Source organism: Colletes latitarsis, chromosome 12 (genome assembly GCF_051014445.1).
Source record: "Colletes latitarsis isolate SP2378_abdomen chromosome 12, iyColLati1, whole genome shotgun sequence".
In the NCBI taxonomy this organism is placed as follows: domain Eukaryota; kingdom Metazoa; phylum Arthropoda; class Insecta; order Hymenoptera; family Colletidae; genus Colletes; species Colletes latitarsis.
In genome coordinates, this window is record NC_135145.1 from 24,751,871 (window position 1) to 24,766,053 (window position 14,183).

A 14,183-nucleotide genomic window follows, 5' to 3' on the forward strand; every position below is an offset into this window, starting at 1 on the left:
TTTAATGGGGGATTCTAGAGGCCAAAACAAGACGAAAATCAAGAGTATTTATTTGTTGATGGAGGCTTCGTTAAAAAGTTATTAACAATTAAATTCAAAAATTTCAAATCGTTTTGGAAAAATTATTTTCGGTTGCAGGGGTCAATTACAAGCATTTTTGGTGAATACACATACCCCCGAAATCCTACCCAGTTTCGAGAACAAAATTCGAGAAGGTGCGACGTTTTTCGAGAAAATTAAAAGATTTCAAATCGTTTTGAAAAAATTATTTTCGGGTGCGGGGGTCAATTACAAGCATTTTTGGTAAATACACATACCCCCGAAATCCTACCCAGTTTCGAGAAAAAAATTCGAGAAGGTGTGACGTTTTTCGAGAAAATTAAAAGATTTCAAATCGTTTTGAAAAAATTATTTTCGGGTGCGGGGGTCAATTACAAGCATTTTTGGTGAATACACATACCCCCGAAATCCTACCCAGTTTCGAGAAAAAAATTCGAGAAGGTGTGACGTTTTTCGAGAAAATTAAAAGATTTCAAATCGTTTTGAAAAAATTATTTTCGGGTGCGGGGGTCAATTACAAGCATTTTTGGTGAACAGACATACCCCCGAAATCTTGCTCATTTTCGAGAAAAAAATTCATTACTGACGGAACTTTAAATGTTAATAACTTTTTAACGAAGCTTCCATCAACAAATTAGTATTCTTGATTTTTGTCTTATTTTGGCCTCTAGAATGCCCCATTAAAATTTTTCCCAGGGGTGAACACCCTGTAACCTTGAACAAAGCTTTATTTTTCGTTTATATTCGTTTCTTACTCTACCAATCGCTTTATAAGGTCCAAAAATGTCCGAGTTTTACTTTCAATTTACGATTTACGTAACTTTAATAAAAATTATCAAGTAACTTTATTAATAAAGTAACAACATTGGATTATGCAACTCTGTTTGTCATGTACAAGTATAAATGCAAAATCAATGAAATTGAAATGATAAATGTCTAAAAAAACACGAACTAATAATAATAACGATAAGAAAAAATGCACGAATGTTTGGTGGTAAACGATATCAGTCTAATTCCTAACTGGAATGAAACAATGATCTCGACTTGACCGATCATTATAATTCCAAACGTTATCCTACTTAACCTTAACCCGAATCGTGACTAAGACACGGAATTCGAGGTATTCTTTATCATATAATACGATCCTTGGCGAGTCAGGAAGCTTGAATCTTGTTCACGCGAACGAACAGTACGCATGGCAGGATCGCGCAATCGAAACGATCCAATGGAATTCGATTAATCGACACATGTGACATTATCGATGGACTAACCTGTCGTCCATTGCCGAGCACCGTCGACGATTATTAGGTTAGGAAGAACCGCGATTATGAGTGTAGAATATTGACACAAAGTGACTTTCTGTTCCCAGAAGACGATCCTCTCGAACTCGACAACTACGAATTGCAAATATTTGTCTTTTCCACGCCATCTTGACAGGAGTGGCACATTGTTCCGACACTTTAATAGATAGTACGATCGCAACGAACGACGAATCGATAATTGTAAAGTATTTTTCACTAATTTCGTAGACTCGTGTTTCTCGAAAGACAATTAAACACAGTGAAAAACTCGCCGATCGGTACACACTTAGCGGTTACTGGTCTGAACTTGTCACGTTAGCGAATCAATAAAATCGAACGCGACCGTGTCGCTTTTCCCGATATTAACGCACATAAAACGCAAAAGGTTCGATAAAACGTGGCGAGTCACGTCGAAGCGTTCCTCGAATTTCTCTTTACCGACGAAACGAGTTTCTGTTACGACAACGGGGGAAAAAACGTAGCTAAAATTCAACGGTGAACATAGTTCGTAAGGAATTCGTGGAAGACATAAACAATGCGTGTCCGCGCGTGACGTAAATAAACCGTTTTTTACTGTCACGCGTGAGCAAGACGCGGCTGTATCAAAATAAGCACACTTTCAGGTTGAAGGTCACGACGCGAGACCAGCGAAATAACCAGTCGAGTATACTCGAATTATTGCTTACCTGATTCAGTGTCGTAGGAATGATGTCAGGAGTCTGCGGTAACATTTTGCTGGAGATCTATGGTCGACTGTCCCTCGAGTCAAAACGATCTTGCTGAACACGCGATCGGTAGCATAATATCCTTGCAAGGGAACGAAGGAAAACACCTTGACAGGATACACACAAGGATCGATCACGAAAGACCCAGCCACTAACCGTTTCTCACTTGTACAATCGTATCGACGCACTGCTCATTTACCGACCGATCGTCTCTTTCACTCGTTAACGGTATACGATGATCGTTTCGGTGTTCGGCTTTTAAAAAAATACGATTGATTTTTTTCGCGTCGCGGCCGACGAGACGGAACGACAGAACACGTATTCCCTCCGCGAAGTCATGCGCGAGACTGACGGGTCCGGGCGGTGCAGCTGAGGCCGAGCGTACCCGAGCGACGACGGAAACCGCCGAACACCTATCATCCCTCGACATACGCGCACACCATGGCATTTCTGAAATTTAATCGCTATCGACTACCTTCCAAGGAATTCCCATGGGAATTATCGCTCTAATTTCTACCGATTCCTCGTATTAATGAGCCCCCTTTTTCTGTCTGTCACGAACTATCGACTCTGAATACAATTAACAATAGATCTACTTGTTTTGGGATTTCTTATCGGGCTTGTATGACTCATGCTGCGTGATGCAATCTTCATTCTTATTGATATCTTTAAAACAGGTGTTCCAGGACGAAAAAGTTGGAGAAATTTTGGATTCATTCACTTAGAAATATATTGACGGAAAACTAAATGTATAATAACTCTAAAATGTACATTAAACGAAGTACAGTATTGTCAAACTGGATTTGTTGAATATTATTGGCCATGACCAGTCGCTTTAAAAGGACCGGTTGACGTAACCGATATTTTTAACCGGGCCCTTTTTGTTTTACTTATTCAACGTTCCGTTTCACGTTGGTCCTTACACTTTAACTCGATTCGCCGCTTTCACAGCGATCTCTCATGATGTCAGCACGAGTACGGGAACTTTCCGCGAAATTCAAATGTCCGTCTTACGAAGGCGGTGTTTAAATTCCACGTATGGGCGAAACGGCTGGAGAAAGGAATTTGTCGTTCGCAACGCGACTCTTTACATGCAACTATTATGCGTCTGGCGAAGTAGCCATTACAAGTTGAATACAAACGAGCTCCCGATGCCACCAGACTCCATCACCAGAAATGAAGTTGTACTTCGTAGAGTAAATTGCCTACATGCACTGACGACTACAGTGGCGAATATACAGGGTGTTTGGGCCATCCTTGGGAAAAATTTTAGTGGGAAATTCTAGAGGCTAAAATAAGACGAAAATCAAGAATACCAATTTCTTGATCGAGGCTTCGTTAAGAAGTTATTAAACAATGAAATTAAAAAATTTCAAATCGTTCTGAAAAAATTATTTTTGGTTGCAGGGGTTAATTATAAGCATTTTTGGTGAATAGACATATCCTCGAAATCCTACCTACTTTCGAGAAAAAAAATCGGGAAGGTTGAAATTTTTTGGCAGAAAAAAAACTTTTTCAAATCGTTTTAGAAAAATTATTTTCGGATGCAAGAGTCGATTGCAATCATCTTTGGTCATTAGACATACCCCCGAAATCCTACGCATTTTCGAGAAAAAAATTGTTTACCGAAAATCTAATGTGAAGCCAGAAATGCATCCCTGAAATTCCATGCGAATCTTTAAAATGTCATAACTTCTGAACGGATTGAAGGATTTTAATGTTTAAAAAAGCAAACAACGCGTATTTGAATGAGGAATATGTAGAAATTGGAAAAATATCCGGAAAGTTGATTCTTGACCCCACAAAATGCGAAAAACCCAATAAAAATAGTCCAATTTTCAAACAGCCATAACTCCCACAATAGTGAATATATTTCAATGAAACTTTTTTCTCAAGTAGAGCTCATGAATACCTACAAAAAAGTATTACACAACTTTTCTGTAGAGCGTCAAATAAAATTACTAAAAATCAAAAACGAATTTTTAAGAGAAATCGACAGGGGGATAGTGCCTGAATTTTTCGAGGAAAAAAAAAAATTTCAAATCGTTCTAAAAAAAATATAGTCAGATGCAAGAGTCGATTGCAATCATTTTTGGTCATTAGACATATTCCCGAAATCCTACGCATTTTTGAGAAAAAAATTCGAGAAGGTGAGAAATTTTTCGACGAAAAAAAAACTTTCAAATCATTATAAAAAAAATATAGTCGGATGCAAGAGTCGTTTGCAATCATTTTTGGTCATTAGACATATCCCCAAAATCCTACGCATTTTTGAGAAAAAAATTCAAAAAGGTGTGAAATTTTTCGACGAAAAAAAAACTTTCAAATCGTTATAAAAAAAATATAGTCGGATGCAAGAGTCGTTTGCAATCATTTTTGGTCATTAGACATATCCCCAAAATCCTACGCATTTTTGAGAAAAAAATTCAAAAAGGTGTGAAATTTTTCGACGAAAAAAAAAATTTCAAATCGTTATAAAAAAAATATAGTCAGCTGCAAGAGTCGATTGCAATCATTTTTGGTCATTAGACATATCCCCGAAATCCTACTCATTTCCTAGAAAAAAATTCAATACTGGCGGAACTTTAAACATTAATAACTTTTTAACGAAATCTCCATCTACAAATTAGTATTCTTGATTTTTATCTTATTTTGGCTTCTAGAATCTTCCATTAAAATCTTTCCCAGGTGTACAGTACCCTGTATACTATTCTAATGCAACCTAAATATGTATAGTGCCCCTACGAAATAAAATATAGCCGAACCTAAGTTAATATCTCTTGGAAACTATTAAATTCACCGAAAACATACGTGACGAACTTTTCCTCACTAACCTTTGTTCATTCTGGAAGTTTCTTTCGAACTGAATGGACGTGTTCAAGCGTTTCAAATAAAAACAAAGTATAGTTTAAAAAGTATTCGACCTGTATGTTTTATTTTGATTCCACCGCCTATTTTCCAATAGAAATTATCGACAGATCGATAGTCACGTATAATAGCTAGGTTCGAGCAACGTTATACCTGAGAAGTGCTTTGGTGTGATCCGTCGTTATTGGAAGACAATCGAACCAACTCTGAATAGAAACTGCATTAAGACAAAAGGTAAATTAATTACAGAAATCTGGCTGAATTGGCTCGAAGCACCTTCCGTAACTTTCTACGACCTACATTTCATCTCTGACGGAGGACGGTTTTGTCCACGTCACCGACTTCCGGAATAATTCACCGTCGAATTCCACGGGGGGTTTGGCTCTAATTCCAATATCTCATTTACGTCTAGGTTGGTAACAGCGGGGGATACAGCAAGTGGCCAGGAAGAGTTGCGAAAGCTCTGGAAGCCTGTCCATAAAACATACTCGCTCGAAGAGAAAAGAGTCCACGTAGGAGGAAGACAAGAAGGGTAGCTCTTGAGGGAGAAAAGAGACCAAACATCTTCCCGCCACTTGTCTTCCGTGGCCACCAAGAAACGCTCGTTTACGCGAAGGGCGTAACAGAAGGACGAAAGAATCATGGGAGAAGAAAATTATGAAAAATGGTGACCGCGATTAACAATCCTCTCGCTGAATAAAGACTGAAGAGAGCATCAGCACGTGTATTATATATTCAAATAGTTTGTGGGAGCCAACACTGGGCTTGGAATGTAGATTGTGAATTGATCCTCGGATAAAAATAAGTCTGAAATACCCGGTGTAGACAATAGAAGAATAATTTCGATCCTGTCTGGTCGAGGCTGTTGAAACCATTACCTGTTACACGAAAGGGAGGTATTATGTATACAAATACGAGACAAAAGCAAATTATACGTTAGAGCGCGTGGTGCAGCAATTTGAACTTGCCTCCTTTTACAGTCTGCGGGACGACGACTGTTTTTGCCGATCTTCCGCGCCACAAAGTAGATTCGCCAAGTGGCAATCTTCGTGTTCTCTCGAACGTCCATTCATAAAACATGACCTCTTAGAGGTAAACGAAGGGCAGGAGGAAAAAAGGAAAAGGAAATATGGCGAATCGGTGTAAGGGGGTTGTCGGGACGTTCGTTTTACTCGGAGATCAAGAAACACGAGGCTGGAGGTTAATTTTACCGTAAGACGGCGGAATAAAATGACGGAGCGAGAGGAGGGGAGCCTGGAAAGGAGATATCGAGAAATGTCTCGCTGGAACGAGACCTTCCATGAGCTAATTGAATGCTGAAAACGTGAAATACAACCTCGAGGAGTGTCGGCCAATGTCAGAGGTCATTAGCCGATGCAATTAGTTTGGTTCGATGATTCGCGGAATCGTTGAAATAAATATGATAGCTGGGCAGGTTCGCGCGTGCAAAGCGATGCGTCGTGGCAAATTAAGCAGAAGAGGATCCCAGAAAAACGATTCGAATGCTTCCACTTTTGATCATTCTTTTTTTCCTTTCTTTCTATGGTCCAGGTCTCGTTAATTCGTGCCACGTTTCTTTCGCATAATTGATCCACATACCGATCCAAGTGCTTTTAGGCACGAGTGGTCTCTGGGCTTTCGAGTGGACGTCTTCTTTTTACGCTGACGCTGTGAATGAACCCACCGCGTCCACGTTATGCCATTCGTAGGGCAAAAAATTTCTTTTCGGATGAACGACCTCGATAACAGACGCTTCTAGTATTATGATTTTCACCGGGTCAAAATGCTGCAGTTTATTGAACCTAACGGGACTGTCGTGCTAATATAGTTCCACGTAGCAAACCATTATGGTGGAAATTTTCAATCTTCTTTACAGAATATACATAAAACAAATAATTTACAATGACTTCTTGTTTCGAATAGTCCTAACAAACATTTCTTCTAAAACTAACACTACTTATTCGGAAATTACACGATCGTTTACTATTCTGAACACTTTTAGTATTTTACGTAGCATTTATCTAAAACTCAGTAAGAGAGTGTATCATCAATAAAGAATAAATTCGTATGAGAAATGACTAAGGATTAAGCTATAGATTACTAATTTATTCTCCACCAAATTCCTTATCAGTACTTTTTACGATACAACCTGCACGATTTTCAATATGACTGACTGTAGGTATTGAGCTAGATGACCAAATTATGTGCATTCAAGTAATTTGAGTAATATTTGAAAATAAATAACGCGTCCCAGAATATACCATGTTTGGAATTCTAAGCAAGTACAATTATCACAAGTGTAATGATATCTCGCTTACGCGATACAGAGCGCTTTAACTATACCTGGAATGGAACTTGTGTCAACACAATTATCTTAACGTATCAGCGTTAATTAATCAACTTATTAAATATCTGGCTTGTCGCGTCACACATAGGTGATAGGAATGGCGAAAAAGTTATTCCAATCCCTACGTTTGATTGTTAGAATTCTAATCAACGTTCTGTTTGCGATAAACGAATTTTTATTATACCGATATCGTACAATTTCTTTCTGTAACTTAAATAGATAACATTATCTAGTACGAGTGTAAATAATGTTACTACAGGTAAAACGGATGCAGTAATCCTTCGCTAATATTCGCCATTTTTTCCCTCGATATTGTTTGCGGAATCATCCTCACTTATTCCTGGAACTGCATCAACGCATAGTGTCTTCAGCAATGCACAAAACTCAAAAAACTAAAGCCTATGTTCTATAAATTCTTATCCGAAAATGTTAATAAAGGAACGTAGATTTTAACACTATCCATAACTTTGACTGAATTTACCAATTTAATGGGGGATTCTAGAAGCCAAAATAAGACGAAAATCAAGAATAGCAATTTATTAATGGAGGCTTCGTTAAAAAGTTATTAACATTTAAAGTTCCACCCATACTGAATTTTTTTTCTAGAAAATGGGTAGGATTTCAGGGGTATATGTAATGACCAAAAATGATTGCAATCGACCCCTGCATGCGACTGTATTTTTTTTAGAACGATTTGAAATTTTTTTTTTCGTCGAAAAATTTCACACCTTCTCGAATTTTTTTCTAGGAAATGAGTGGGATTTCGAGGGTATGTGTAATGACCAAAAATGATTGCAATCGACCCTTGCATCCGACTATATTTTTTTTAGAACGATTTGAAATATTTGAATTTAATTGTTAATAACTTTTTAACGAAGCCTCAGTGAAGAAATTGATATTCTTGATTTTCGTTTTATTTTGGCCTCTAGGATATCCCATTAAAATTTTTCCCTGTATTGGCCAAACACCCTGTACGTGAATAATTTTCGAATGGATGACTGCCTACGTCAGTGAATTTTATTCGTAGCCTCGTGGAAAAAATCTTGGAAACCGGGGTGAATTCTCGATCGCGAAGGAGGGACCACGATGAAAATAGATCTGGATTTGCCTTGCAGATTCCTTCAGGTGCACCGAAATTACATTTACCGAGGGAAGCGTCTCGAACGGATATAGCATCGATTATCCTCCGTTTGTCGCGCAGCTGGACAGACGCTGCCTACTCTATAAAATACCTCGCACCTCCTATTATGTAAATTAACAACGGATATGTAACCAAGTCATCCCTTGCATATGCATGCCAGAATAGAACGGAAGAAATTGCTAGTCGGTTAAAGAAGCGGTCTGCGAAAATTGAGCTAGATTCTAACTCTTGTATGTTAATTTACTTAAGATACTCAGAGGTCATATTTCATGTCCAGCAATTATTAAATCGTTCCCCTTGTACGACCATCAAAATGTCCAACAAATCATATTTTATTATAATTAAAAATTGTATTAATAGAATGATTGCATACAGATATAATAGAATCTTTATCTTGTTGTACCTGAGATATCGCTTCTTTTGGTAGTAAAGGGCATTTCTCGTTAATAAATGAATAATAATATAATAATAGTGACAATGACTGAGGATTTCAATCGCGCGAAATTCCACGAAATCGTTTAGAATCTAGCGGAGATGATTGGTAGTCGTTAGACCAATCATCAGGCTAATCTCGCAATGCAGATCGTCGCGTCGCGTCCCGGGCAACTGGAAAAGTAACGAATGCACTCTCTGCAAGAGCTTCACGATGCTGCGGACCGAATGAAGGCTGCCGAACGAACGAACTGTAGAGATATTCCGGTTCGTGAATAAATTGCCGATGGCAAGGCCACAACTAATGGCCGCCAGTCTGGCGTCGATATTCCTGCTGCCGTTTTCCACGCGCATCGAACACGAAACCCGATGCACGCACCGTTTCTACAGTTCACGCGTCTTCCTCTTTCCATCCCCACCACACCGATGCCTTTCATCTTGGTTCCCATCGCGGACGATTCCAAGATAAATCGTAATTTTACTTTACGACGACCGCGATTATGTTTCTGGCGCGTTCACGACCACAGATGTGCATCACCGAAAAATGTATATGATTATTCTTGGAAAAAAAATATAGTCGGATGCAAGAGTCGATTGCAATCATTTTTGGTCATTACACATACCCATGAAATCCTACTCATTTCCTAGAAAAAAATTCGAGAAGGTGTGAAATTTTTCGACGTAAATAAACATTTCAAATCGTTTTAAAAAAAATACAGTCGGATGCAAGGGTCGATTGCAAACATTTTTGGTCATTACACGTACCCCCGAAATCCTACTCATTTTCGAGAAAAAAATTCGAGAAGCTGTGAAATTTTTCGACGAAAAAAAATATTTCAAATCGTTATAAAAAAAATACAGTCACATGCAGGGGTCGATTGCAATCATTTTTGGTCATTACACATACCCCCGAAATCCTACGCATTTTCAAGAAAAAAATTCAAGAAGGTGTGAAATTTTCCGATGAAAAAAAAACTTTCAAATCGTTTTAAAAAAAATACAGTCGGATGCAAGAGTCAATTGTAATCATTTTTGGTCATTACACATGCCCCCCAAATACTACTCATTTCCTAGAAAAAAATTCGAGAAGGTGTGAAATTTTTCGACGAAAAAAAAACTTTCAAATCGTTATAAAAAAAATATAGTCGCATGCAAGAGTCGATTGCAATCATTTTTGGTCATTACACGTATCCCCGAAATCCTACGCATTTTCGAGAAAAAAATTCGAGAAGGTGTGAAATTTTTCGACGTAAAAAAAACTTCCAAATCGTTTTAAAAAAAATACAGTCGGATGCAGGGGTCGATTGCAATCATTTTTGGTCATTACACATACCCCCGAAATCCTACGCATTTTCAAGAAAAAAATTCGAGAAGGTGTGAAATTTTTCGACGAAAGAAAAAATTTCAAATCGTTATAAAAAAAATACAGTCGCATGCAAGGGTCGATTGCAAACATTTTTGGTCATTACACATACCCCCGAAATCCTACTCATTTCCTAGAAAAAAATTCGAGAAGGTGTGAAATTTTTCGATGAAAAAAAAAATTTCAAATCGTTATTAAAAAAATACAGTCGCATGCAGGGGTCGATTGCAATCATTTTTTGTCATTACACATGCTCCCGAAATCCTACTCATTTCCTAGAAAAAAATTCAAGAAGGTGTGAAATTTTTCGACGTAAAAAAAACTTTCAAATCGTTTTAAAAAAAATATAGTCGGATGCAAGGATCGATTGCAATCATTTTTTGTCATTACACATACCCCCAAAATCCTACGCATTTTCGAGAAAAAAATTCGAGAACTTTGTGGGAGCCAACAGTACTCGAATCGCTCGAAAAATCTCCCGATCGCATTATTTGTCAAAATACCACACCATTAAATCAATAGGTTACGCACAATTTAAACTTTAAAATAGAAAAAATAGAAAACAACAATTTGTAGAACAATTACGATTACAAATCAGTATCGACGATGAAGCATGCAAATTATTAAAACGAACGAATGACTGCAAGAAAATGTACGTGAAGCTAGAAAATGAAGAAAATGTTCTTTGTTACGACAAGAGGTTAACAAAAAGTCAACGCAAGCAAATAGTGATTTTGTACAACTCTTTTTTTACCTAAAATTCATTATAAATTATATGATTCGTTTATTTATCGGAACAGAGAAAAATTTGATACAAAGTAACAGAAAATGAGGAAGAAATGTAAAGATCCAGTATGCCCAGCAAACAAACATTCCACAAGGTTCGTGAAAGAAACAGTATAACTACTTTGTAGATATTTTAATGTTGTAATTATTGTTTCGTCGTACACAGCAAGGCAAAACCACTAAAAAGTAAAAAGCCAAAAAGAACACCGTCTCGTAAACACGTGGCCACCACTTCGAAGGCATCGACAAAGCCAGAAAAGAAGAGATCTAAATCAAAGTGTCGATCCACGCGATCAAAAACATACAGTCGCATAAAGACTTGTAGAAAGTATCGACTATTGCCAATATGAATACGATTACGATAGAAGTTCTGTTATCTGAATGTTTTATTATTAAAATATTTCATAACATTTATGTTATTTATCTGAAATCATGGAATAATTAATTGTAAGAACGGAATTGTCTCCCTATTAATTCAGATAACAGAGATCCTAACCATATTGTTTCTTAAATTAAAAACAGGCATAAGTGAAATTAATAATGCAGCGTGCATCGTTCGAAAGTTTCACGTTTGAAGATTTTCATGTTATTTCCAGCAAAAGGTGCCAAGCTTCGAGACTGACCGTAGAATCTTCAACGTCGACGAGTGTGCCTCAAAAGATATGGTAAGAGGGTGATAAATAAATTACAATCGTTGTTGCGTCCAGTTGCATGCTTCCCCAGAAGTAACGTCACTGGATGCAACAGATCCTTTTCAACCTTGCATTCTCTAAGATTCTCATTCCCATGCCATTTCAGTGAATCAGCAGGCTACCGATAGTAAACTCGGAAATATTGCCTAGCGCATTACCTAACGCGATAAACATGCAGAAACGACGATACGCAGCGTACACGTGCGTTTAGTATCGCTCATAATTATTCGAATGACGCTATGAGTTGGAAAAAGTAAAGATTAAGGATTTACCTTTTAAAAGTTCTATAGCAAAGATTACATAAAACGAGGTATTTCAAACTAAACGCTAGAATTTCAAGAAATACTTTCAAGATAAATACAGGGTGTTCGGCCAGCCGATTGTAATCATTTTTGGTCATTACACATACCCTCGCAATCCTACGCATTTTCGAGAAAAAAATTCGAAAAGGTGTGAAATTTTTCGACGTAAAAAAACATTTCAAATTGTTTTAAAAAAAATACAGTCGGATGCAAGAGTCGATTGCAATCATTTTTGGTCATTACACATATCCTCGCAATCCTACGCATTTTCGAGAAAAAAATTCGAAAAGGTGTGAAATTTTTCGACGTAAAAAAACATTTCAAATTGTTTTAAAAAAAATACAGTCGGATGCAAGAGTCGATTGCAATCATCTTTGGTCATTACACATACCCCCGAAATCCTACTCATTTCCTAGAAAAAAATTCGAAAAGGTGTGAAATTTTTCGATGAAAAAAAACATTTCAAATTGTTATAAAAAAAATACAGTCGGATGCAAGGGTCGATTGCAATCATTTCTGGTCATTACACGTACCCCCGAATTCTTACGCATTTTCGAGAAAAAAATTCGAGAAGGTGTGAAATTTTTCGACGAAAAAAAAACTTTCAAATCGTTATAAAAAAAATACAGTCGGATGCAAGAGTCGATTGCAATCATTTTTGGTCATTACACATATTCCCGAATTCCTACTCATTTCCTAGAAAAAAATTCGAGAAGGTGTGAAATTTTTCGACGAAAAAAAAACTTTCAAATCGTTATAAAAAAAATATAGACAGATGCAAGAGTCGATTGCAATCATCTTTGGTCATTACACATACCCCCGAAATCCTATTCATTTCCTAGAAAAAAATTCGAGAAGGTGTGAAATTTTTCGACGAAAAAAAAACTTTCAAATCGTTATAAAAAAAATACAGTCGGATGCAAGAGTCGATTGCAATCATCTTTGGTCATTACACATATCCCCGAATTCCTACTCATTTCCTAGAAAAAAATTCGAAAAGGTGTGAAATTTTTCGATGAAAAAAAACATTTCAAATTGTTATAAAAAAAATACAGTCGGATGCAAGAGTCGATTGCAATCATCTTTGGTCATTACACATACCCTGGAATTCCTACGCATTTTCGAGAAAAAAATTGTTTACCGAAAATATAATTTCAGGCCAGAAATGCTAACCATGCAAATCTTTAAAACACCATAACTTCTGAACGGATTGGACGATTTTAATGTTCAAAAAGCCAAACGCCGCGTATTTTAGTGTAGAATATGTAGCAATTATAAAAATAATTGAAAAGTTGTTCCTTGACCCCGTAAACTGAGAAAAACCCAATAAAAATGGTCCAATTTTCAAACAGCCATAACTCCTACAATAGTGAATATATTTCAATGAAACTTTTTTCTGTAGTAGGGTTCCTGGGTATCTACAAAAAAGTATTAGACAACTTTTCTGTAGTGCAAAAATAAACACCATAATAAAACCAACGCAAGAGTCCTGATTAAAAATTTTCGTTTAACGTTTACGAAAACCAATCTCTCTCTGTCTCTTACGTCTCTCCGTAATAAACGTCGTCGAAATAATTATAAGCGTTGCTATATACGCGTTAGACTTAAAAACTTTTCTACAAACTCTGCGATAAGTTAATCTTATCATTTGCAGCGTGAGGAGCAAGGATTCCGTGAAGTCGGGTAAATTGAAACACGTCTCGCGGCCCGGTAAAAGGACGATTTGCCATTGCGTGGACCCTCGCTTATCTCGAAGTTCGGCAAAAACGAAAACGAAAAGAAAAACAGAAAGGAGATCTCGTTCCCGATGTAAAAAGTCTGCGCGAAGAGAAAGCGATCGAAAAAAGAAGCTTCTGCCAGCACTCTGTGTATGCGTCAGAGGAACTCGATCCACTTCACGGAACTCCGAGAGTTGCAAGTGTCCTTCCAAGTGTGCGATTCTTACGAAATACGACGAATGCTGTTGCGCAAAAAATAAGGTATACCAGAATAGACAGTCACACATTGAAAATCGTACAGCTTGTCTCGTAAGAAAACCTGTACGATTTTCAATGCGAGCGACTGTACATTCTCGCCAGACGAACATTAGACCTTAGTCGTAAGGGTGTCTTTAAATAAATAACCTACGAATTAAAAGTTATTATTCGGAATATGAGCCACCTCATC

The 14,183-nt window shown here is 37.3% G+C and overlaps 1 protein-coding gene across 2 annotated transcripts in view; it reads right to left on the reverse strand.

Moving 5' to 3' along the window:
* The window catches only part of P130cas (Serine_rich_CAS and FAT-like_CAS_C domain-containing protein p130CAS), an 83,785-nt gene that overhangs the window by 66,691 nt on the left and 2,911 nt on the right, over window positions 1–14,183 (reverse strand). Inside the window, exon 2 of one of the 2 annotated variants that reach the window (XM_076779846.1) lies at window positions 2,048–2,536. In XM_076779846.1, the coding sequence (XP_076635961.1) occupies window positions 2,048–2,092 (45 nt within the window). In that variant the 5' untranslated portion in view covers window positions 2,093–2,536. Of the gene's footprint in view, window positions 1–2,047; window positions 2,617–14,183 lie in introns of those variants that run through there. The other variant, XM_076779845.1, reaches the window with a different exon arrangement.